Raw genomic sequence first — 27,191 nt, 5'->3', positions numbered from 1 at the left:
ACCTACTACCCTCATCCCGCCCCCTTGACCTGTCCGTCCTCCCTGGACGGATCTATCTCCTCCCTAACTCCCCACCTACACTCACCTTTACTGGCTCCATCCCCGCCTCTTTGACCTGTCTGTCTCCTCTCCACCTATCTTCTCCTCTATCCATCTTCTATCCGCCTCCCCCTCTCTCCCTATTTATTTCAGAACCCCCTTCCCCTCCCCCATTTCTGAAGAAGGGTCTCGGCCCGAAACATCAGCCTTCCTGCTCCTCTGATGCTGCTTGGCCTGCTGTGTTCATCCAGCTCTCTACCTTGTTATCTCAGCATCTGCAGTTCCTACTATCTCTGAAAGAAGTTTATCCAATCTCTCCTTATAGCTAATCCACTCTAATCCAGACAACATCCTGGTAAAACTCTTTTGCTCCCTCTCTCAAGCATCCTCATCCTTCCTAAAGTTTCATACTGCTGCAACATGACTGCCAACTTTATTTCTCAATGCCCTGGCCGATGAAGGCAGTGACGTACAACTTCTTTACAATCTTATCCACATGTGTTGCCACTTTCCGAGAGCTGTCGACTTGACCCCAAGATCCTTCTATATATCAATGCTTCTAAGGGTCCTGCCATTTACATATGCATTCCCCTTGCATTCGACCTCCAAAATGTATCACACACACATTTGTCCATCCAGCATTTCTCCAATCAACTTTCCAACTGATCTATATCTTGATGAATCCTTTAACAACCTTCCTCACTATCCACTTTTCCACTAATTATCATGTCATCTGCAAACTTACTAATCAAACCACCTACATTTTCATCCAAATTATTTACATATATTACAAACAACAGAGGTCCCAGCACTGATACTTGTGGAATAAATCTGTTTTGTTTTTCCAAATGCAAGTAAATCTTGTCCCTAAGAGTCTTCTTCAGTAATTTCCCAATCACTGATGTAAGGTTCACTGGCCTATAATTTCCTGAATTATCCTGTTGCCCTTCTTAAACAAAAGAATAATATTGGTTATTCCCCAGTCTTCTGGGACCTCGCCTGTGGCGGAAGAGGAAACAAAGATGTCCACCAAGGCCCCGGTCATCTCCTCTCTTGTCTCCTTCAGTATCCTTGGATAGATCATATCAGACCCTAGGAATTATCTACCTTAATGTTTTACAAGACACCAAACAACTCCTTTTTAAACTCAAGTTGCCTTAGAATATAAAACTATCCCTCTCTAATATTACTAGCAGCCATATTCTTATCCTTGGTGAATACCTATGAAAAGTACTCATTAAGGGTCTCACCCACTTCCTCTGGCTTCACGCATAAATTCCTTCCTTTGTTCTTGAATGGATCTACCCTTTCCCTAGTCATCCTCCTGCTTCTAACATACGTATAAAATGCCTTGGGATTCTTCTTAATCGTACTTGTTTAGGATACTTCATGCCTCTTTTACTCCTCCTAATTTTTTGTTGAAGTTCTTTCTTGCTTTCTTTATATTCCTCAAGGGCCTTGACTGATTTCAGTTTCCTAAACCTTACATATGCTTCCTTTTTCGTTTAGACTAATCTCTTTGACATCTTAGCAGGCTCTTCAAAGGAAGCTAAATGGGTAGAACGCAAAAATCAAAAACGAGAAATCACAATGCAATAGGCCCCTTAAGAGTCCGAGAGAGATAGAAGAATAGAAGTGTAGACAAATTTCTGAGCAGTTTAAAACTATTAAGATACAGAAATAGGGGATTTCTAATTCCCCAAATTAACTGGAGGTGGAGGGGGAAGCAGTCGCAGAGTTAATTTTAGGTAATGAATCTGGGCAAGTTTTTGAACTAATACTGGGGAGGCATTTTGCAGACAATGATCATAATGCTAATAGGTTCAAAATTGTTATGGAAAAGGACAAGAATGGGCCTGAAATCAGAGTTCTAAACAGGGGAAGGCCAATTCTATGTATGATTTGGCCAAAGTGGACTGGAAGCAGATAGTTTTTGGTAAGTCTGTGTCCAAGCAGTGGATGCACTCAGGAAGGGAATAGCAAGGGAACAGAGCCAACATGTTCCAACAAGGATAGTGGGTGGGAGCAACAAATCCTGGATATCAAGGGATGTACAGTATTGGATAAAGAGAAAAAGGGAGGCTTAATGCCAGGAGCCCTCGAGGAGTACAGAATGTGCAAGGGGTAACTTAAAAAGAAAATCAGAAGTGCAAAAAGGGGACAAGAAAGAATAGTGGCAGGTAAAATAAAGGAAAATCCTAAGTTACTCTACAAGTACCTGAAGACTAAAAGGGTAACTATGAAAGAACCACAAATGATTATTGTTTGTGGAGCCTGAAAATGTAGATAGGATTTGAAATGAATACTTTGTATCGGTGTTCACCAGTGAGGATGATGCGAGTATCGAAATCAGGGAGAAAAACTGTAATATACTTAAAGAAATCAGCATAGACAGAGTGGAGGCTCTGAGTGTTAAGGCAGGCTTAAGAGCAGATAAATTTCCAGGACCAGATGAATGGTATACCAGGCAGTTGAATGAAACAAGGGAGGAAATAGCTGGAATTATGGGGAAAGGCAGGTAAGTAGATTTGAGGATAATCATAACAACCATGATTTCACTGAATGGCGGAGCAAACCCGAAGGGCCGAATAGCCCAATTCTGCTTCAATGGCCAATTATCTTGACCATCATGACATCCAGAATGTTTCTGAAGCCATCAGGGTCATCTTTGGACCAATATCTTAAAAAGACTGTCGCTAAGAAACCTGAGTGCAAAGCAGAGAGTTTGGCAAGCAGGGACTCTGTTGAAGTGAGGAAGAAGATGTCAGCTTCTTTTTGCTTTTCTACCCTTCTCATCCTGCAGGAATTGGTTCTTGCTCTACTACAGGAAAAAGAGATAACTGTTCTGCTAGTATCTAGTGAGTGCTTAAGATCAATTTGATTCTGAAATTTTAAAATGCTGCACAAATCTGTGATAAATATTACAAAGTAAATTGAAAGCAACATAAGTAAGTGAATAATATAATTGTGCAATTCATTTAAACTCATTAAGGATGGCAGAACAAAGTTGCAACATGTGAGAACTCCTGAATACCATTGTGATCTAGGGCAAAGACTACTGCAATAAGTGTTTGAAATTCAAGCAGCTTTGGCTCAGAGTTTGAACAGGAGGTTGAACTAAGGATGCTATAATGCATTGGGGAAGAGAATGTTACCTGGATTCTTTGTATGAAAAGGCAGTCACACCACTTACGATAGGGTCTTCTAATTTGGTCAGTAGTCAGGGACAGGAGGGTGTCACAGTGAATGAGTCAGGTTAGGCGTCCCAGAGGACAGCAGTGCAGGAATATCAACCTCTGAAATTGTCTAATAAGTTTACTCAGCTTGTATGTTTCCTCAGCTTTGGATGAGAGTTGCGGCTGCAGGGTGGATAGGCAAACAGAACGTGGCACCGTGGTACTGTGTATAGGAAGCCATTTAACTAATGAGCGTAACAAGAATGTCATGGTAGTAGGTGATAGCAGAGTGAGGAGGACTGACGTTGTTCTTTGTAGCAAAGAGCAAGAGTCCAGTTAGATATGTTGCTTGTCCAATGCCAGGGTGTGAAACATGCAAGGAGCAGAATCCAGTAACCATGATCTATGTAGACATCAATGACATAGGCCGAAATAGGAAAAAAGAGGATATGCATAGAGAGTATGAGGAGCTGGCATTAAATTGAAAAGCAGAAACACAAAAGATTATAATCTCAGGGATATTATTTGAGTAACGTATGAATTTGTTTCGAATACATAACATTGAAGAGATGAACACGGAGCTGTGATGGCCTAGTGTTATTATCATTAGACTATTAATACAGACACCCAGTTAATGTTCTGGAGACCCAGGTTCAAATGCCACAATGGCAGATGGTGGAATTTGAATTCAATAAATATCCGGGATGAAGAGTCTAACGATGACCATGAAACTGTTGCCTATTGCCAGAAAAAGTCCATCTGGTTCACTCATGTCCTTTAAATCTAAATCACTAATTCTGCCATGTGGTGTGGCCTACATGTGACTCCAGATCCACGAAAAATGTGGCTGACTCTCAACTGGCCCCTGGGAATTAGGGATGGGCAATAAATACTGGCCTGACCACTAATGTCCACATCCTCTGAATTTTTTTTTTAAAAAGGTGCCTCAAAGACTGAGAAAGTAGGATGGGATGGCCTACACCTGAACTGTGTGGGGGCTAGAGTTCTTGCAAACTACATGAACACAGGGAAGTAGAAAAGTCTTCAAACTAAATAATAGAGCAAAGGATCAAAAGTAGAAAAATATGGTACATCAAAGAGTAGAGAGAACCTGAAAGATGAAAACAATATATGCATATCACATTCATAAAAAGTAAACAAATTAATCATACCACACAAAGTGCATCAGGTCGCAGAACAGAGTGCAGAATACAGTGTTACAGCTAGAAAGAAGGTACAGAAAGAGGGAGAGAGATCAACATTAACATTTGAGAGGTCTGTTCAAAAGTCTGATAACAGCAGGGAAGAAGCTGTTCTTGAATCTGTTTATACATGTATTCAAACTTATATATGTTCTGCCCCATTAAGGAATTTGGAAGAGAGTATAACTGGATGGAAGAGGTCTTTGATTATGTTGATTGCTCTCCTGAGGCAGCAGGAAGTATAGATGGAGTCAATGGATGGAAGGTTGGTTTGCGTAATGGACTGGACTGCGCTCACTATTATCAGTTGCTTCTTGCGGTCTTGGGAAGGGCACTTGCTATACCACGCTGTGATGCATCCAGACAGGATGCTTTCCATGGTGCACCTGTAAAAATTTGTAAGAGTGCCGAATTTCCTTAGTCTCCTGAGGGAGTAGAGGCATTGTTGTGTTTTCTTGACCATCGCGCCAAAGTGGGTCGACCAGGACAGATGGTTGGTGATCATCACTCCAAGGAACAGGACGTTCTCGACCATCTCCACCTCAGCACCGTTGATGCCGATAGCATCGAGTCCTTTACTCAGCTTCCTGAACTCAATGATCAGCTCCTTCATTTCGCTGATGTTGATGGACAGATTGGTGTCTTTACACCATACTGCTAAGCTCTCAATCTCTTTCCCCTACTCTGTCTCATCATTGTTTGAGATCCAGCCTACAACTGTGGTGTCCTCAGCAAACTTGTAAATGGAGCTGAGGCAGAATTTGGCCACACAGATGTGAGTATATAAGGAGTATAGTAGGGGCTTGAGTACGCAGCCTTGCAGAGTACCATCATTGAGGATTATCATGGAGGAGGTTTTGTCGCCCATTCTTATCGATTGTGGTCTAGAGTCAGGAAGTCGAGGATCCAGTTACAAAGGGGGGTCTCGGAGTTTGGAGATGAGTTTGTTTGTAATTATGGTGTTGAAGGTGGAGTTGTAGCTAATAACTAGGAGCCTGACGTAGGTATTCTTGTTATCCAAAATGGTCCAAAACATGACAAGGCCTGGGTCCTGAATATTGTGAGGTAGATGATATTCAAGAATTACAGGAAGCCAGTTGGTAAGATGTGAAAAGTGGAGTTCCACAGGGTTCTGTGCTGGAGCCTTTTTATAATTTACATCAATGATATAGATGAAGGGGTGGCAACTAAATTTGCACGTGATACCAAAATAGAAAGGAAAGTTTGTTGTGAAGAAAACTTAAGGAATTTGCAGATTAATAGTGATAGATTGAGTGAATGGGCAAAAATCAGACAGAGGGAGTATAAATGGGGGAAGAAATGTAAATTTGTTAACTTTGGCCTGAAGAATGAAAAAGCGGAATATTTCTTAAATGGAGAAAGATAGAGATTTCTGAGGTGCAGAGGGTTTTAGTTGTTCTAATGCACAAGTCAGAAAAAGTTAGTATGCAGGTACAGCAATGTAATTAAGGCAATTAATGAGATTCAGTTTTTCATTACAAGAGGAATTGAACATTAACATTCAGTTATGTAGAGTATTGGTGAGACCACATCTTGAATTCTGTATGCAGCTGTGGTCACCTTATTTAAGGAAGGATTTAAATGCAATGTGGGAGGTTCAGAGCAGAGGGGTTTTTTTATTTATTCATGGGATGTGGGCTTCACTGGCTCTGCCAACATTTATTGCAATCATTTACCTGCAATGACTAGTCCTGAGAAGGTGGTGGTAAGATGCCTTCTTGAACCACTGCAGTCCATTTTCTGTAGGTACACCCTCAATTTTGTTAGGGAGGAAGGTGAGCAAGGAGGGGATGTTAAACTGATACAAAGACACTTGTTAGGCCTCAACTGGAGTACTGTGTAAAGGTAACACACTACAAGATAGATATGAGTGCATTGGACAGAGGGCAGAATGGATTTACAAGAGTGGTTCCAGGAATGAGAAATTTCAGTTATGAGGATAAAATGAAAAAGTTGGGACTGTTCACCTTGGAGAGAAAAAGGCTGAGAGGAAATATGACTGAGGATTTGGGCTAGATAGAGTAGATAGAGAGAAGTGTTCCTGCTCATTAAAAAAAAAGAGGCCACAAGATTTAAAGTGATGACCAAACAAAGCAAGGGTGATGTGAGATAAAGCTTCTTCATAAACTGTGTAGCTAGGGTAGAGAATGCACTGCCTGGAAATGTGATGACAGTATTGAATGAATATTTGGATTTTTTATATTCATTCATGGGATGAGGGTGTTGCTAGCTAAGCCAGCATTTATTGCCCATCCCTAATTGCCTAGAGGGCAGTTATGAGTCAACAATATTGATGTGAGTATGGAGTCACATGTGGGCCAGACCCACAGAATGACAGCTTCCTTCCCTCAGAACATTAGGAAACCAGATGGATTTTTTTCAACAGTCAACAATGGATTCATGGTCATCATTAGACACTTAATTCCAGATTTTCACTGAATTCAAATTCCACCATCTGCTGTGGCAGAATTCAAGCCCAGGTCCCCATAAAAATTACCTGAGTCCCTGGATTAACAGTCCAGTGATAAAACAACTAGGCCATCACCTCCCCCAAGATAATAGGCAGGCTTTGGGGAGTCAGGAGGTGAGATACTCGTAGTATTCCGACCCTCTGACCTTCTTTTGTGGCTATTGTAGCAAGTGGCAATTATGTGTCAAGTCTAGTTGAGTTTCTGGTCGATAAATAGAACTGGTGCAGTGCATCTTGTGGATGGTTCACACTACTGCTATTGTGTATCAAGTGTTGGAGACAGTGAATGTTTGTGGATGTAGTGCCAATCAAGTGGGCTGCTTAGTCCTGGATTGAGTCAAGCATCTTGCGTGTTACTGGAGCTGCACTCATCCAGGCAAAAGGATGGTATTCCACCTCACTCCTGACTAGCACTTTGTAGATAACGGACAAGCAGTGGGGAGTTAGGAAGTGAGTTACTCACTGCAGGATTCCTGGCATCTGACCTGCTCTTGCAGCCACAGTATTTATACGGCTAGTCTAGCTCAATTTCTAGTCAATGGTAACCCCAGGGATGCTGACAGTGGAGTATTATGTAATGGTACTACCACTGAGTTTCAAGGGGCAGTGGTTAGATTCTCTGTTGCTGGAAATGGTCATTGCCTGGCACTTGACTGGCACAAACATTACTTGTCATTTAGCCTAAGCTTGCCTATTGTCCCGGTCTTGCATCATTTGGATATGAACTGCTTCAGTTTCTGAGGACATGCAAATGGTGCTGAATATCGAATACTGCACATCCCCACTTCTGGCCTTATGATGGAGCTAATTGATGGAGTCATTGATGCAATTTAAGATGGGTGAGCCTAGTACACAATGTTAACACCTGGAATGAGTGGGTTGTCTTATGATAGCCTGGGCTCGTTTTCACTGGAGTCGAGAAGAGTGAGGGCTAACTTATTTGAAGTGTCTAAGGTCCTGAATAGTCTTGACAAGACTGATGTGGAAAATGTGTTTCCTCTTGTGGATAAATCCAGAACTAGGGAGCATGGTTTCAAATTTAAAAATGTCTGCTGACACTCCCAAATAGCTCTCAGTACACATGGGCAAAACACACGTGCACAGTACCCCTGACAGCACTGCTGGTGATGTAATTCCATCCTTTTCACTTCTATTTATTACGCTTACGTGGGCGCTGCTATGTCTTTTACTAGCACAGCATTTTCACAAAGTGTACATACACAGAACTTTCTGAATGAGCAATGTAAACTTTCCAGGTGTGTCAGGAAACTCAGCCTTCAAATTAGGGGTTGCGCCTTAAAGACAGAGATGAGTGGAATCTTTTTCTCTCAGGGCTCCGCAACTTCAGAACTCTCGGCCTCAGAGCAGTGGAAGTGAGATCAGTAAATACTGTAAAGGCAGTGGCAGATAGATTCTTGTTATGCAAGGGAGTCAAAGGTTATCAAGGGTAGATAGGAATGGGGAACTTCAATTACAAACAGATCAACCTTCGTCTTATTAAATGACAAAGCGGGCTTGAGAAACTGAATGGCTCCTATTTTGTACGCTCATACAGTCAAACGGATAAAAACTCATCGCTCACAGGATGGTGTTTTTTTCTTAAGGGTGATAAAGCCATCCACTTAAAGTACATTTTCAATGCTAAATGTGTACAGTGTCCAGACTACCTCCCAACAATAACTTTGTTGTATTCACTGTGAAATGTATTATTCATATTGACTTTAATTTGACCATTAAATTAAAAACACAAGGTTTCACCTTATTTTGTATATTAATTTCTCAGCATAACAATTTAGTGATTGCTCCTGTTTCCTGATCTGTCTGTGGATTGTAATGCTCCAAACATACATCCACCCTCTCTTCATCTAACCCCATCACAATAATCTTTCTATTCCATGCTCCCACCCCCACCTGTTCTTTTTGCTTCCTTTTACATAAATCTAAGCTATTTGCCTCAATTATCTCACATGGTAGCATCCATACACTCTTTGGGCAAGCACAAACTGAATTTTTGAACCTTGTGAACTCTAGTAAGACTTGGAAATTGACAATTTCAAGTCCTATCTCTCAAGAAAAAAATACAATCCTCAGAGTATTCTTTAATAAAGATATTGCAAGAAAAAGCTACTAAATTAGAAAGATGTGGAAGTACTTTTTATGTGTAACTGCACCAAAACACCGCATTTCTGTTTCCATGGTTACAGATGAAATCACTAAATTGGTTAAGAGAACATTTCTGCATTCAGCCATTCTCATTTCTAATTCTCAAGCAGTCAAGAAAAAGAAATCTCTTGTAAAAAACGTGAATGCCACTCCACCAACAAACATGAAAGCAGCTTGAAAGTCCCTACTACGTAATTCAAACTAGTACTGATCTTTTAGGAATGTTGGAGCAGGACTAGGCCATTCAGCCCATTGAGCCTGCTCTGCCATTCAACTTAATCCTGACTAATCTTCTACTGTAATGTTATTTTCTTGCATTCTCTCTAAATCACTTGGTATCTTTAATATCTGGAAATTCATTAATTTCTGTATTGAAAATACTCAATGACTGAGCCAACACAGCCATCTGGGGGTTAAGAATTCCAAAGATTCACCATCGTGACTGAAGAAATTCATCCTCATCTCAGTCCTAAATGGTCTATATCTTATTCAGAGATTGTGTCCTCTGGTTCTAGACTCCACAACCAGAGCAAACATCATTATTGCATCGACCCTATCAAGCCCTTTATGTGCTTAAATGAGATAACTTCTTATTCTTCTAAACTCATGAAAAATCTGTACAACAATCTTGTGAAAGGATTCTGTTTTCCTTAAGTTGAATCAATTCTGTTTCCATGTTCCTCACATTAAATTCTATTTTAAATTAATAAAATAAAATAAAAAGAAGTCTGATACATGTTTGAAGTCATTCTATTCTTCACACTTTAGCCATTTCAAACAAATCACTTCTATTCTACTAAGTATGGGATATAGTGGTAATCATCCTTCAACATAGAATTTGCAAATATAAAGAGCAAGGTAAGCCTTGCGTTAAAGAGGAGGAGAGAGAAAAGAGGCAATGATGGGATTTTTCAACCACAATCCAAGTGATTCTTTCTTTACTTTGTCCAATATATCCATTTCAGCAGAATACTCAAATTGGAGAAGCATATGAAAATAGTCCCTTCAGTTATGCTGGAATAAATACGGCTCATAATAACAATACAAATGCAAACCTTTGCTGGACCACCTCACTATGAATTTCTTTCGACTTACTTCAGTGACATTGAAAAATGTGATAACTCTAAATTTGAAGTCAACTTGATGTTATGTAAATGGGCACACCATTTAGCCGGTCAAAGGCTGTCAATAACCTTAACTTCTGACCTATTACAAGTATTGGAGAAGAACAAACTGTCACTCTGTTACAAGGCAACTTTGACTGAATATTGCAAGGATATATTGTAACAGAATGTACCTCTAGAATTGTAATGGTTTTTCTTTCTTTTCCCCCCCCCCCCCCCCCCTATATTGTTACTTCAGGAAAACAAGCTAAAAAAAACTATTCACATGTTACTTTCAAGTGTGGACTGGCAGACAAGCCGTCTCCAACGCTGCATAGTTTCCAAGCATCAAAAGATAAGAGGAAATTTGAACGAGGATTACGTTCCAATTGTCGCCTCCAATAGCATGGCAAAGATTAAAAATTCATTGGGTGAGGAAAAAGGTCTAAACTGGAACCCATATTGTTACTGTAACACACCCTGCCATTGACTGCATACCACTGAAATGCTAAGCAACTTCTGCTATTTGCAAGCTTCTTACCTGGACTGCAATGTAAAGACCTGGAACATTAAAGGATTCGAACATGATCTCTGCAAGGTACTCTCGATTTTCTGGTGTATTGAGTGGTGGTTCTGTCTGCAACAAGAGTGCAATTAGTTTTATGAAAAATTAAATGCATCCATTGAAGGAAAATTCTGTTGCCTTCACCCTTTTAATGTTTAAATATAGACCACCAAACCCCCCACCCCGGCTTCAAAGACTGAAGTACCTCCAAAGAGTTGTTTCATTCTCTTTTGATAATTCCACATTCAGTCCTTCATCCATTTATAGTCATAACCTCATTATATTCTCTGGCCTCAGATAGAGTTCACATTTCTTTCACTGCTGAAGGTGCCTCTTTCTGTTTAAGACAAATCACTTCTCTTTTCTACAAATGATATTCCCAACTTTGTCTTAGATTTGAACATTTCTCCAACGTTTGGGAAGGCATTTCTGGCACACTTCATGCATGTATGAACAGAAAAATAAAAACCAAAGCACCAAGAAGCTCCTCTGAATTTTCCTTTCATTCCTTCTAAGCCTCATAATGATGTTCCCTACACCCTCTTCCCTGCTTACATCTCTATAAGCTAAATAAAGGCCAATTAATTCTTTTACAAAGCTTCAAAACTGAAGTTTCTTAATTTCTTCTCCTTTTCATTCTCCTAAAATCTGAAGGATTTAATTGAAAACATGCCTTTAAATCGCGTCTTTAACATAGTAAAATGTCTAAAGGAGCTTTACAGGAGTGTTAACAATATTTAACATTCATGTCCATCAAAATAGATTATGACAGTTGACCAAACAACCAGAAGATGCTACCAAAGTTGTAGTCACAGGGGAGGCAGTTGAGGCACTGGATTGATAAACAAGTAGATCCGTACTTAACACTAATAAGCCACCAGAATAGCTTCAGTTGCATCTAAGGACACTGAAGGCAAGGGTAAAATTTGTGGAGGCATTGTATTCCTTCATTGTTACAGAGGACTAGAAAATTGTAACAAAAACAGAAGTTGCTGGAAAAGCTCAGCAGGTCTAGCAGCATCTGTGAAGAAAAATCAGAGTTAATGTTTCAGGTCTGGTGACTTCTGAGGAAGGGTCACCAGACCCGAAACATTAACTCTGATTTTTCTTCACAGATGCTGCCAGACCTGCTGAGCTTTTCCAGCAACTTCTGTTTTTGCTCCTGATTTACAGCATCCACAGTTCTTTTGGTTTTTATTTACTGGAAAATTGTAGCCTTTATAAAAAAGGTTAAAGGATATGCCCAGCAGGCCCAATGAGTTTAACCTCAGTCAGGGGAAAATTTCAGAGAAATAATCTGATACGATAAAAAAATGATCACTTGAACAAGGCTGGATTAATTAAGGAAAGTCACATGGATTTAAGGGCAAAATGTGTTTTAATAATTTGAGTGAGTTTTTGTTTTAAGTTAACAAAGGAGGTTTATGACAGTAATGCGATTATATGGTATACATGGATAGAGAGTTTAGAGAGGAAATTCCAGACTTTAGAGCTAAGGCTGCTGAAGGCATGACCACCAATAATAGAACAATGGAAGTTGGAGAGGAGTAAGTGACAAGAATTGGTAGAAAATAGAAATCAAGGAGTGTTAAATGGCTGCAAATTAGGTGCAAATTAAATCACTCACTCCAAATTTATCTGGTATTTCCTCCTTAACTTCTGAATGGACCTGGCTTTTTCTCTTTGACTACACACTTTTTAAAAAAAAGCCATCATTGGGACTAATGCAGAAGATATAAAACAGATTAGCAAAGACAAAGTTCAATGCAACATTTCAGATTCAACTCTTCTTTCAGAACGACTGATTCTTTTAAGGTATTTACTGATCTGCTTTACAAGTTAACCAGCTTTATTTTAGATTTCCAGCATCTGCTTTGCTTTTCTCTGTTTCCTAACTGACAACCAACTGTATTATCAGGTAAGTTTCAAAGTTACAGACAAGCTAGTACTGGTTTCCTTTTGTACTGCTTTTATTGTTGGAAAATTATCAATGTTGGAGTTAAATGGAAAACACGCAACATTCTTGAACTTTATTTCTGATCTGTGTGGTGATAACAGCTCTCATATTTTAAAAGTTTAAGTGCAAGTTGCTAACAGCTGGACAAGTAAAGCCAATGTGGCTCAGGGAATAGACAGGATTACGCTGAAACGTATTTCAAGTGAAGGATTTTCTGGTTTATATGCACAATTGACAAATATTTGAAAGGTTTGATATAGAATAAAATCATTGTTTTCTTGCAGTTACACTCATAATATCTTTAAAAAATTACAAATAGATTCATCATAATTCTGTTTGAAATACAAGATGTGCCAGGATGTATACATTCTTTTCTTTCCAAAAGCAAAAGTCTATGAACTCTTTCTAGGCACAATTTTTATATTTTACGTCTATCATATAAATAGAGAAATTAAATTTGCAAATCCTCATTCCTGCCAAAATACAACTTCTAAGCAATAAAATCAGCCCATTGTTAAATCTGGAACAGAGATGCATAATACCATACAAGCATAAGCACACCAACTAAGTTATTATCACCTATGGTAATAAATATTTTATAGTCAAATATTATCATGTGCATCTTTTACTGCGAGGCCACATAATTACTACCTTGTACATTTATATGTTTCCATTAGTTTTAATATTTTCAATTATCTTTTTGTTTTTATTTAATTCCTTACCTCTCTCATGCTATACATATAAACCAATTCTCTGACCCCTCACCCTGTCACATTCTCTAACCCACACAACAGTCAATTCCCTCATTACCAGGAAGACAGAAAATAACAACTGATAATAATTATCAGTTCACATCATCATTGTCCTCTTTGCATTTGGCCCAAACCAATTTTCAAAACTGACAAGACATTTCACACCAATTATAATACTTAATGGGAAAATTGCATTCTGTATAAACTTTAGCTGCAAACTTTTTCATACTAAAATAAAACCATGCACTGAAGACTGAAGTTAAATAGATTATTACCAGCACTTCCAGGAATCAAGCTTAATTAAATGCTTATTTTATCGTCTTCAAAATTTAGTCAAACTTTCGCAAACCTCACAAGAAAGCACATGTAAAAGATTTTGTAACACTGTTCTGGTAAATGACATTTTTTTGGTCAACTTTTCCCCTCCCTTTCTTTAAACCAACTTCTCCTTGCATACAGTTCTAAGTCCTTATTCTTAATGTACTGAGTATGGTAACACCTGTCAACAGACCAATCACATTTAGTATTCCAAATTCCTGTCTTTGTCAAAGGTCGATCCAATCTGTGGCAAGAGCTGCTGAACACGGTTTAGCAGATATAGCAATTAATCAAGTAAATGGGATAGAGATACACAGAATGGTATGATAGGTTCAAGGTTTTAAAATGACATTTTTTTTGTTCCTGTCTTTCTATAAGAACAGTTTACAGCACAGGCCAAAGTGCTAGATCATATAAATATGAGGTACTGCATTTCCACCACAGGTTAGAATTGTAATTACAGGGTGATAAATTTACATAAGTGGTTTCTATTATAAATGTTGGGCTATAGATTTTATATTACAAGTAAAATCTACACATAAAATGAGGCAAATACAAAAGGTACATGCCAGTATAAAATAACTAATATAATAGACATATTTTGCATGGTTCTGGTCTACTGCAATTTAGTTCTTTTTAATTAATTCATACGATGTGGGCGTCACTGGCTAGGCAAGCATTTGTTGCTCATTCCTAATTCAAATTGTACCAATATAGGTTTGATCAGAAACAGTATTTGAAATTCAAGTACTAGCTGGAATACTGGTTTGATAAAAAATTATGTAGAATATGCACGAGCACAGGCAACTTCAAATAAACAGAATCGTTATGATTGCCAATTAACCCAATGTCACAACCATTAAAAAGTGATGATCCTCAGGTTCTGCTCGGAGATACTTGAATATCACATGTTCCATAAATCTTTCCATTAGATCCCAGTCTTCAACTAAACCATGTCGAATGGGCCACTAGAAATAGAAACAAAATTCCAAAGTCAGCTATAGATGTGTCACCTTTTATACATACCTAGTCCCACAGCAACGTTTCCCACATCATTTGGAAATCTTGTGGTTTAACAAGAACATAAATAAAATAAATGCACAGAATGAAATAGGGAAGAGAAGGTTCCAAAGATCATATTATCTGATTAGAGCTGAGCCTGTTCCAACAGTGTTTCAGCACTTACACCTTTTAACTGCAAGCACCTAATACTTAAAAAGGAAATTCACAACTTTTAGAATTATCAAAATACTCTCTTTATTCAGGAATCCTGAACTCTTACTAACAAAGGGAATAGACACCACAAATGAAATCAGAGACAATGCAAGGCACAGGATATTCTCCCAGTTAATTCAGTTAAATTCTTCTGCTACAGCTATATTTACCAGCATTAATACAGAGGATAATAGGTGGAGGCCTAGACATTTAATGGAAACTGGTACTACTTGTTCCCTCAAGGGTGTAAAGAACTCTGCACATTGTAGGATTTAAATTTTCAAATGGAGCTGGAGAGTGGACATAGAAACTGACAGAATCGCATTACACAGTATGGAAAAAATAGCAAATAGAAAATGTACTGTATAAGCAACAAATTGTGGTGTGGTGGAAGAACAGGTGTGATTAATATTGACAATATAGTTAGAACGGAGGAAGAATTCAAGCAAAAGAGGCAATTTTAGTAAACATACAGAATAGATATGTAAAGGAAAATCAATTTCAAAATAGAGAAAGGTAGGATATTTTAGTAAGATAAATACAAACATACAAATTCAGAACAAGAGTAGGCCACTCAGGCCATTGAACCTGCTCTATCATTCAATAAGATCATAGCTGATCTGATTACTTCACAACCATCTTACCCCCAATAATCTTTCATGCCATTGCTTATCAAAAACTTAACTCTAGCTTAAAACATTCAAGGGCTCTGCTTCCACCAGCTTTTCAAGAGGAGAATTCCAGCCACTGGCAACCTTCTGAGGAAAAAGAATGTTCTCACCCATCTGTCTTAAATGGATGACCCTTTATGGTGACCCCTAATTCTAGATTCTAGACAAGGACTTCCACATCCATCATGTCAAAATCCCTCAGAATTTTACATGCTGCAATCTCACCACCCCTTATTCCAAATATCAGCAGATTTAAAGTGAGCCTGTCCAACCACTCGTCATAAAGCACCTGCATATTCTTGGTGTTAGTCCAGTAAATGTTTTCTGAATTGTATCTAATGCAATTACATCCTTAATTAAATAAGAAAACCAATACCATAGCACTACAGACATGGTCTCACCAAGGCCCTATATAACTTAAGTATAACCTTCCTATGTTTGTAATCAAATCCCCTTGCACTAAATGCACATTCTACTTGCTTTTCTAATTACATGTAATACCTGCTTACTACCCTTATGAATTCGTACACAAGGCTACCCAGATTTCACTGCGTCTCCCGACACACCTCTAGCCAAGCTATTCCCAGACAGCAACAACACTGGCCTCAACGGACAATTTGGAAAATTGTCCAGGTAAGTCATGAACACAAAAAGCACACTAATGTCCTATATCAAAGGAAATTTGTCATCCCTACATGGTGTGGCCCTCATGTGACTCCAGACCTGCATCAGTAAGGTTGACAACAAAAACAGAAATTGCTGGAAAAGCTCAGCAGGTCTGGCAGCATCTGTGGAGAGAAATCAGAGTTAACATTTTGGGTCAAATGACCCTTCCTCAGTGACCCTGCCAGACCTGCTTTTCTAACAATTTCTAGTTTTGTTTCTGATTTACAGCATCTGCAGTTCTTTCAGTTTTTATTCTGAAATGGCCTAACAAACCATTCATTCAGTTTTCTTAACCACTGGGAAAAAAATCTCAAAAAATGAATAAGGCCAGACAGACCACCTTGCATAAAGTAAGGCACCAGAAATGATAATGGAAAAATCAGTCCTGTTGACCTTGCGAAGTCCTCCTTACCAATATCTGTAGCCTAGTGCCAAAATTGGGAGAGTGGTCCCATAGGTTGGTCAACTAACAGCCTGACATAGTCATACTCACAAAATCATACATTGTACATTATGACCCTGTCAATACCATCATCATTCCTGGATACGTGATGCCCCGTCGGCAGGACAGAACCCAGAAGTGCTGGTGTCACCGTGATATACTTTCATGGCATCAGTTCAAACATGATCATGGAAACCTCTTGCTGATTTTCACATATCACCTCCCCACTCAGCTTATGAATACATACTCAGTTGAACACCACCTAAAGGAAACACAGAGGGTGGCAAGAACGAAGAATGTACTCTGGTGGGAAATTTCAATGTCCATCCACAAAAGTGGCTCTGCAGCACCACTACTGACCAAGTTAGTCAAGTCCTAAAGAACATAATGCCTCAAATGGAAACTGTGGCAAGTGGCGAGGGAACCAATAAGGAACAACATACTTGACCTCATCTTCACTAATCTGCTTGCTGCAGGTGCTTCTGTGTCAGTGACAGTGACAATTGCACAGTCCTGAGGGGACAAAACTACTCAACATGGTATCATCAATCACCGCATTAAATGGGATTCATTTCAAATAGATCTAACAACTCAAGATTGAGCTTCTATGAGATGCTGCAGGTTATCAGCATCAGTAAAACTGTACTCAAATACATTCCAGAGCCTCATAACCTATGCACCAAGCACAAGTGCACAAGGTCATGCCAGGTGCAACACCACACAAACCTAAAATGAGGGGTCAAACTGGTGAAACTACACACTTGTATCCCAAACAGCATAAGCAACAAATAACAAACAGAGCTAAGAGATTCCATAACCAACAGATCAGGTCTAAGCTTTGCAGTTTTGCCACATCCAATCGTGAATTGTAGTGATTAAATAAGTCACTGGATGAGAAGTCTCCACAAATATCCCCATACACAATGATGGGGGAGCACAGCACATCAGTGCAAAAAATAATGCTAAAGCATTTGCAACAATCTTCAGCCAGAAGTGCTGAATGAATGACCCATCTCAGCCTCTCTAGAATGCCCCAGAATCACAGATGCCAGTCTTCAGCCAATTTTATTCATTCCAGAGATAGCAGGAACTGCAGATGCTGGAGAATCTGAAATAACAAGGCGTAGAGCTGGATGAACACAGCAGGCCCAGCAGCATCATTGGAACAGGAAGGCTGACGTTTCGGGCCTAGACCCTTCATCCTATCAGAGATAGTAGGAACTGCAGATGCTGGAGAATCTGAGATAACAAGGAGTAGAGCTGGATGAACACAGCAGGCCATTCCAGCTTGGGTTCTGCTAGGGCCAATCAACTTCTGATCTCATTACATGGATGAAAGAGCTGAATTCCAGAGATGAAGCAAGAGTGGCTGCAATTGACATCTCAAGTCTTCATCCTTAACAAGTAGGGCATCAAGGGCCCTGAGCAAAATTATCACCCAGCACTTGCTTATCAATAGCTTTCTCAATGACACCCAGATGGGGTTCTACAAACATACAATATACAGTCAAGGAACAAGAGTAGGCCACTTGGCACTTCGAGCTTTTTCTACCATTCAATAAGATCATGCTGATCTGATTTTAACCTCAACTCTAAATTCCTGTATCCCCCCAATAATCTTTCATCAAAATCTATCTAACCCTTGCCTTAGAAATATTTAAAGATTCTGCATCCATTACGTTTTAGGGAAAGGTATTCCAAAGACATTCAACCCTTTGACAGGTTTTTTTTCCCTCATCTCTGTTTTAAATGTTCAACCCCTTATTTTTAAACTAAGACCCCTAGTTCTAGACTGTCCCACACGAAGAAAACGCTTTCAACATCCAAACAGTCCAGTTCCCTCAGGATCTTGCATGTTCCAATTAAGTCACTTCTGACTCTTCTAAACTCCAGAGGAGTCAGGCCTGGTCTGACTAGTCTTTCCTCATAAGGCAATCCACATATTCTAGATATTAGCCTAGTAAACCTTATCTGAACTGCTTCCAAATTATTAACATCCTTCCATGAATACGTTGACCAGTACTGTACACAATATTCCAGATGTGGTCTCACCAATTCCATGTATAACTGAACATAAACTCCTTACTCTTGCATTCAATTCTGCTTGCAATAAACTGTAACATTCTATTAGCTTTCCTGATTCTTTGATGTATATGCATGCTAACCTTCTGCGATGCATGCACTACAACACCCCGATTTCTCTGCAACTCAGTGCTCTGCAACCTCTCACCATTTAAATAATGTGCTTCTTTTTTATTCCTTCTGCCAAAATGGACAATCTTACACTGTTCTACGTTATACTCCATTTGCTAGATCTTAGCCTATTCACTTAACCTACCCTTCACAATTTGCTTTCCTACTTACCTTTGTACCATCAGGAAATTTAGCCACCATACATTCGTTCCCTCCTTCCAAGTAATTTATATAAATGTTAAAGAATTGAGGCCCAATACTCACTCTTGTTGCACTTCATCCATGACATTCCTGCCAGCCTGAAAAAGACTGATTTATTCCTACTCTCTGCTTCTGTTAGCAAGCCAATCTTCTATCCACATCAATATGTTACCCCTTACACCATGAGCTTTCTGCCAGGACCACTCAGCCTGCAGCCTGGAGCTTCTGCCAGGAGCACTAAGCTTCTGACTTCATTACAGCCTTTGTTCAAACTTAGACAAAAGTGCTGAATTCCAGAGATGAGTTGAGTGCGAGCATCCTTAGTATCATGGCTGTATTTGACTGAGTGTGGCATCAAGAGGCCCCAAACAAAACTGTAGTCAATGAAATTAGGGGCAAAAACCCTCTCTTGGTTTCAATCATACCTAGCACAAAAGAAGATTATTGAGGTTCTTGGAATTCAGTTGTCTCAGCACCAAGAAATCACTGCAGGAATTCCTCACAGCAGTGTCTTAATTGCCCATAGGGCAGTCAAGTGTCAACCACATTGCTTTGTGTCTGCAGCCACATGTAGGTGAGCAACCAGGTAAGGATGATGGCCTCTCTCTCCCTAAAGGATCATCAGTGAACCAGATGGGCTCTAGCAACAATGGATTCATGGCCATTATTAGACTCTTAATTCCAGATTTTTATTGAATTCAAATTCCACCATGTGCCATGGCAGGATCTGAACCCAGGTCCCCGGAACACTACCCAGGTCCCTGAACCAACACACTATCATCTAGACTACTAGATACCACTGGACTATCATCTCCCTCTTTGGGACTCATTGCTGCAGAAGGTTATGGAGGCTATTGCGTGTATTTAAGACAGAGATAGATAGGTTCTTGATCAGTAGGGGGATCAAAGGTTACTGGGAGCAAAAGTATGAGGTTGAGAAACAGATCAGCCGTGATCAAATGATACAGTTGTGCTCAATGAGCTGAATGGGCCTAATTCTCCTCCTATATGTTATGATCTTATCTTCCAAGTTTTGCCCATTCACTTAATCTGTCTATATCCCTCTGCAGACTGTGTCACCCTCACCACTTGCCTTCTCACTTATTTTTGGCATCTGCAAACTTGGCTGTACTACATTCACTTCTCTCATAGAAGTCACTAACATGTTGTAAATATTTGTGGACCCAGCAATTATCTCTGAGGCACTCCGCTAGGAACAGGCTGCTCACCTCAAATACCCCCCCTTATTCCAACTCCCTGTCTTCTATTAATATATTACCTCCAACACCATGGGATCTTTTCATACTAAATTGCTTCATGGATTGGTCCTCTTTTCAAATAAAGATGTTACATTGGCAGTTCTCAATCCTCTTGGAAGTTTCCAGAATCTAAGAATTCCTGGAAGATTACAATGGGGAAAAGGCAGGAGACTGGTAATAAAGTAAAAAGCTCAGATAGCCAGTACTAATAAGGCTAGCGAAAAACGTCAAAAGGACAGAGACAAGTCTGTGCAATGGTTGAGACCGGTTGCTGAGGAAGTTCAATGTGTAAAGAAATACATTTCAGTAGGAAGAATATGACGAGACAGTATAAAGTAGGAAATAATTTTAAAGAGCCAGAGGGACCTAAATGAATCATTGAAAGTGGTCAGACATTTTGTGAGATGGCTTACTAAACCAACCAGTGTCCAGGGATTTATTAACTGGGACATGAAGTACATTAAACTTAGTATAAGACACTAAATTGGCCTCTGGTTGAATATTAAACCAGTTTTGGGCACCACACTTTAGAATAATCTTCTGGTTGGACAAGATGTATTAAGCGGTGTAACACAGGGATCGGTGCTGATCTTTGTCACAATTTATAATTTTACAATTTATATAAATCACTGGATAATGGGACAGGATGGCTGCTAAATTTGCTGATGACGCACGTTAGGTAGCAAAGTGAAGTTGTGAGGAAGATATGAAGTTACAAAGGGAGGTATGAGCATTAAACAGGTGGCACGGATAGTGGTTAGCACTGCTGCCTCACAGCGCCAGGGGCCCGGGTTCGATTCCACCCTTGGGCGTCTGTGTGGAGTTTGCACATTCTCCCAGTGTCTGCGTGGGGTTCCTCCGGGTGCTTCGGTTTCCTCCCCCAGTCCAAAGATGTGCAGGCTAGATGGATTGGCCATGCTAAATTGCCCCATAGTGTTCAGGGATGTGTAGATTAGGTGGGTGTATAGGGGAATGGGTCTGGATGGGATGCTCCGAGGGTCAGTGTGGACCTGTTGGGCTGAAGGGCCTGTTTCCACACTGTAGGGATTCTATGATTCCATGAAAATATCTGGAAAATGGAACATTTATGAGAAAACATGAATTGAGATATATTGTTTATTCACTCACAGAATGTGGGTATCACTGGCTGGGCTGGCATTTAACGTCTATCTCTAGTTACCCCAGTGGTGGTGAGCTACTGCCTTGACCACTGCAGGTTTACACACAATGCCATAAGGCAGGGCATTCCAGAATTTTTATCAAGTGACACTGAAGGAATAGCAATATATTTCCAAATCAGAATTGTGAAGAAATTATGCCCTGTACTTCAAGGTCAAGGTAACAATATATATCTTTACCAAGACAGTATTTAGAATGTGGAAATCATAACCAAGTGGAGTACCAAGACAAACATCAGAAAACCCATCAATAAGAAGCTGGATAAAGGAGAGGGCAAAGAGAACAGAAAGTATGCCGAAATGGTTTTATAGAATGAGGTTGTATGGTAACTAAAAATCAATATAGGTCTTTTCTGTGCTGTAAATTCTATGCAATTCTTCAAAGAGAGGTCATCAACAAACATTAAACTCCCTCTGTCACTCATCAGCTTTGGTCCAAGGGAAAGGTAAGTCAGCAAGGTGAAACTTTAGGAGTGTCAATATGCCCAAACTAGTACACAGAAGTACCAACATAGACACAAGTATTTTTGTTTCATTAGACTATATTCACTTATCAACACTTGGACAGATTGGTCTATAACCTGTTTCACACATTTTTTTGCACAATATGGCAACAACAATGATCTGAGATCTCTAAAATGAGTTTCTGTAATCACCCTTGTGAAACAAGAGAAAAAGAGTTAGGTTGTTGCCCATGTAGTACAGAATTTTTTTTTGTCTTCCTCCAAGACAAATTACTGGCCACACCAATCTCATGGCCCCGCTGCAATTATGTAATGGTGACAAGAAAGAGTAAAATTTTAAAATTACCTTTGTGGCATACGTTGGTTTATCTACAGCTTCGTCACCTATGTAAAAGTCTAGGTCATCCACTCCCCTCACCAACCTCCGCTGTGCATGGTCACCTATCCTGGCTGATTCTTTGATTGCTATACCTGGGGAGGTACAAAACACAAGGAGTCAATCAAAAGCTATCAATTACACCCACTTAAACACAGTCAATATATTATTATTGTTGTAATCTCGCAAACTCTTAAAAAGCTAATGGCTCAAAGTGACCATGGCAACTAATGTACATGAATGATGGAATCTAGCAATAATTACTTGATACCTTATTTATTCAGTTTAAGGAGAACAAATGTTGATTTTGTAAAAGGGGCAAGGTTTTCAACCAGTAGTAACAGGACATAATAAAAGGCAAGTGACTGCATATACACAAACATCTCAGCAACAATATAAATGTGCATCAAATTATTTATCACAATGATTTAAGCATACAAACAATTATTTAAGAGATTTGAAAATTAACATTTTTCAGCCCTTTGTGAGGAAAACAAAGACAATAAATTTAAACCGCTCCAATAAAATCCTTTACAAATTGCACCAAAATCAGCATTGAAGCACACAAAGGAGGGCATTCAGGCCAATGTGCCTTGCTGTTTCTTGAAAAGAGCTGTCTAATTACTCCATTTCGTTGTTGTTTCCCCATAACTCTATAAACTGCATTGCTTCAGTAATAATCCAATTACCTTTTGAAATTTTCCCTTGCATTACAATCACTTCCTTTCAGGCAATGCAGATTGAAGGTCACAAAAACTGCTGCATGAAACAAAAAGCCTCTGGTTTTTTCGGCTTCACCTAAATCTCTGCCATAACACATAGGAGCATAAGTAGGCCATTCAACCCATCGAATCTGCTCCACTGCTCAATGAGATCGTGGCTGATCTGATAATCCTCAACTTCACTTTCCTTCATTTTCCCTATAATCTAATTCCCCGACTGCTTAAAAATGAGGCTATCTCAGCCTTGAATAGACTCAATGACCCAGCCTCAACAGCCCTCTGTGGTATGAATTGCACAGATTCACACCCTCAGAGAAGAAATTCCACCTCACCTTTGTCTTAACAGGGCAATCCCTTATTCTAAGACTATGCCTTCTGGTCCTAAACTCTCCTTAGATAAGAGGCCCAAAACTGTGCACAGTATTCCTGACTAGTGTTGTATACAGTTTTAATAAAAGCTCCCTTCTTTTATAAAAGCCTAAAGGACCATGGATGCTTAAATCAGAAACAAAAACGGAAATTGCTGGAAAAGCTCAGCAGGTCTAGCAGCATCTGTGGAGAGAAAGCAGAGTTAACATTTTGGGTTGAGTGACCCTTCCTCAGAACTACAGAGAATGCCAACAGGAATCCTTTCTCTCCATTTACTCTTTCAGGACCCCTAATGATTTTGAGAACCTATATCAAATTTCTTCTTCAACTATTATGCCAACTTCTCCAATCTATCCATGTAACTCAAGTTCCTCATCTCCAGAACCAGTATCATAAATCAGTTCTGCACCTTTCACCTTGAATTGGACACAATACTCCAGTTTAGGCCAAACTCATGTTTTATACAGGTTTATCACAGCTTCTTTGCTTTAGTATCCTATTGATAAAAGCTTATGATGCTATAGGCACTTTTTCAACCTTTCCTGTCACCTTCAAATGATTTACGTACATGTACCCCAAGATCCCTCTGCCCTACACCCCCTGTAGAACTCTAAACTGTGTTTTATACTGCCTCTCCTCACTCTTCTTACAAAAGTGTATTAATTCACCCTTCTCTGAATTAAATTTCATCTTCCATTTACACATGCTGGTCTTTGCCATTTTGAAATTTATCAATATGCTCCTTTCAGCCTCCAGCTCTTCCAAGTTTTGTATCGGCCACAAACTTTAAAATCATGCATTTAAATCTAGGTCATTAATATACATCAGGAAGAACAAACATCCAAACATTGATGCCTGGGGAACTCGTGTATCCTTCCTATAGTCCAAAAAGCAAGCATTCAGTATTTCTTTCTGTTTCCGGTCACTAAAGCAGTTATATTTTCATGTGGCTACTGTTTCTTTTACTCAGGGGCTCTTGCTTTTCTGAGAAGCCTGTTGTTATGTGGCACTTTATCAAATATCTTTTGGAAGTCTATGTATACCACATAAACCAGACTCTCCTCATCAAGCTTCTATCATCTCATTAAAACACACTACCAAGCTAGTTAAGCATAATTTATCCTCAACAAATCCATGCTGGCGTTCCTTAATTATTTTTTCAAATTATCTTTCTAAAAGCCTTCCCAACAGCCAGATTACTCTGTGGCCTGTATATCCTTTCTCAAACAATGATATAACATTTGCAATTCTCCAGTCCTCTGGCACTGACAATCTAAAGAATATTTTAAGATTATGACCAGTTGTTCCACAAATTTTCAGCCTTATTTTCTTGGTACCCTTGGAAGCATTTAATTATGGCACCTTACCAACATTTAAGTACAGCCTTTTTAACACCTCTTCTTAATATATTTCTCACTTACCAAGTGTGCTATGACTCGGGAAGCATCTTGTGGTGCAATGCGCAAATTATTCATCACTTCAGAAGTGCCTCAGGGCAGACATTTTATAATCACACCGTTCAAAGATATTATTACACATCTCTGGAGCAGTGAGATTTGAATTCAGGTTTCCTGACTCAAAGATAGAAACAACACTACTACTATGCCCATATCCTAGGGTCGACCACTTTCAGCTACTTCAATGACCTCCACTCCGTCATAAAGTCAGATTTAGGGATGTTCACTGATGATCATGCAATGTTCAGTATCCTTCATGACTGCTCAAATACTGAAGCCATCCATGTCCAAGTATGGTGAGACCTGGACAATATCCATGCTTCTTCTAAAAAGTCGCAAGCAACCTTCATGCCACACAAGTGTCAGGCAATGACCACGGTCTAGACTACATATGACTCCAGACTCACCGCAATGTGATTGACTCTTAACAATCTTCTAGGCAATTAGGGATGGGCAATAAATACTGGCCTAGCCAACAACACCTCCTCCTGTGAATGAATAAAACAAAGCCTGCAAGTTCCTTCCTAACAGTTAGTGGATATACCTACACCACAAGAACAGCATTGGTTGAAGAAGGCAGCTCACCACTGTTTTCTCAAGGACAATTAGCATTGGGCAGCAAATGCTGACCTGGCCAGCAATGCCCACATCTGTAGAATTAAAAAAAAGACTGGTAGCAACAGTTCACCAGAGATTCTATAATGCACCACTCTGTTGAAATAACAGTCTCGAAACATCACAACGATTGTTTTAGGTAAAACATTGTTTTAGGATTTCCCCTCTGTCATTATTAAGTTACTTGTATAACATTTCATTCCAGTAGAATAAAAAGTGCGCAAAACAGGTCTTAAAATGGTAAAATTAGAGAAATTATAAAGTACGTTTATACTTACATGAAGGAATGATGAACTGCGGTTCAGTGTTACCTGCATAACCAAGCTTTGTATATCTGAAGGGAAAAATGGAAAAAATTGTATTTAGCCATTTTATTTAGAAAAAAGTTAAACTCACAAATAGTTAATGTTTCACTTTATTTTCTTTAAAGAAAATCTAAAACAAAATGTCTCAGTAGAGAATGTTTTGAAACCATATTTAAAAAGCAGACAGAAGTTAAAAATTTAACTATACAGGGAATGGCAGACTAGTTAGCCTATCATCAGTAGTGGGAATAATGCTAGGGTCTTTTACATAACACCAAACTTGGAAAACATTAACTGAATTGGACAAAGCCAGCATGGGTTTATGAAAGACAAATCGTGCGTATCAAATCTGCTGGAGCTTTTGGAGGATGTAAATAGTAGAATAGATAAGGGAAAGCCAGTGTGTGTGGTGCATTTGGATTTTTAGAACACTTTTGATAAAGAGCTCTCATAAGAGGTTATTAGGCAACATTAGAGCACATAGGATGGGGTAATACTTTGACATGGATCGAGAATTGGTTGGTAGACAGAGTGGGAATAAATAGATCATTTTCCAAGGGAAGATACTGACTAAAGGGACACTGCAAAGATAAATCCTTGGATCCCAACTATTCAATACATATATCTATATCTGGATGAGCGAACCAAATGTAACATTTCCAAATTTGCTGATGTAACAAAACTGAGCATGTTTGAATGTTGAGGAGGATGCTAGGAGGTTTCAAAGAGATCTAGGCAAGTTGAGTGAATGGGCAAAAATATGGCACATACAGTACAACCTGGCTAGATGTGAAGTTATACATGTCAGTGTGAAATGTGAAGAATATTATTTAAATGGCTATATATAGGGATGTGTGGATGTACAAGAGATCTAGGTGTCTTTGTATAAGAGTCAATGAAAATAGACAGCTCCTATAAAAAGGTGACACTTGCCATAAAGGGAGTGCAGCGGAGGTTCATTAGGCTTATACCAGCGATGGCAGGACTGTCCTATAAGGAGAGATTGGTTTGCCTGGGGCTTTATCCACTAAAGTTTAGAAGTATGAGGAGGAATTGAATTGAAACGTATAAAATTCTCACAAGATCAGACAGACCAAATGCAGGGTGGATGTTTTCCCTTAGAGAAAACACAGTGTGGAGCTAGAGGAATACAGCAGGCCAGGCAGCATCAGAGGAGCAGGAATGTTGATGTTTTGGGTCGGGACCCTTGTTTAGAAATGAAGGTTCTGAAGAAGGGTCTTGACCCAAAACATCAACTTCCCTGCTCCTCTGATGCTGCTTGGCCTGCTGTG

The 27,191-nt window shown here is 39.4% G+C and overlaps 1 protein-coding gene across 1 annotated transcript in view; it reads right to left on the bottom strand.

Annotated features, from left to right (window-relative positions):
• Nucleotides 1–27,191, bottom strand: part of LOC109933155 (actin-related protein 3B) — a 199,339-nt gene that overhangs the window by 144,000 nt on the left and 28,148 nt on the right. The window contains exons 2-5 of the mRNA XM_048618630.1: nucleotides 25,873–25,928; nucleotides 22,402–22,526; nucleotides 14,624–14,734; nucleotides 10,716–10,811 (exon numbers count right to left, since the gene is read on the bottom strand). Of these exons, the coding sequence (XP_048474587.1) occupies nucleotides 10,716–10,811; nucleotides 14,624–14,734; nucleotides 22,402–22,526; nucleotides 25,873–25,928 (388 nt within the window). The remainder of the gene's footprint in view (nucleotides 1–10,715; nucleotides 10,812–14,623; nucleotides 14,735–22,401; nucleotides 22,527–25,872; nucleotides 25,929–27,191) is intronic.

The sequence above is a fragment of the Rhincodon typus genome, chromosome 2, assembly GCF_021869965.1.
Source record: "Rhincodon typus isolate 14 chromosome 2, sRhiTyp1.1, whole genome shotgun sequence".
Classification (NCBI taxonomy): domain Eukaryota; kingdom Metazoa; phylum Chordata; class Chondrichthyes; order Orectolobiformes; family Rhincodontidae; genus Rhincodon; species Rhincodon typus.
This window is presented reverse-complemented; position numbering and strand designations above follow the sequence as displayed.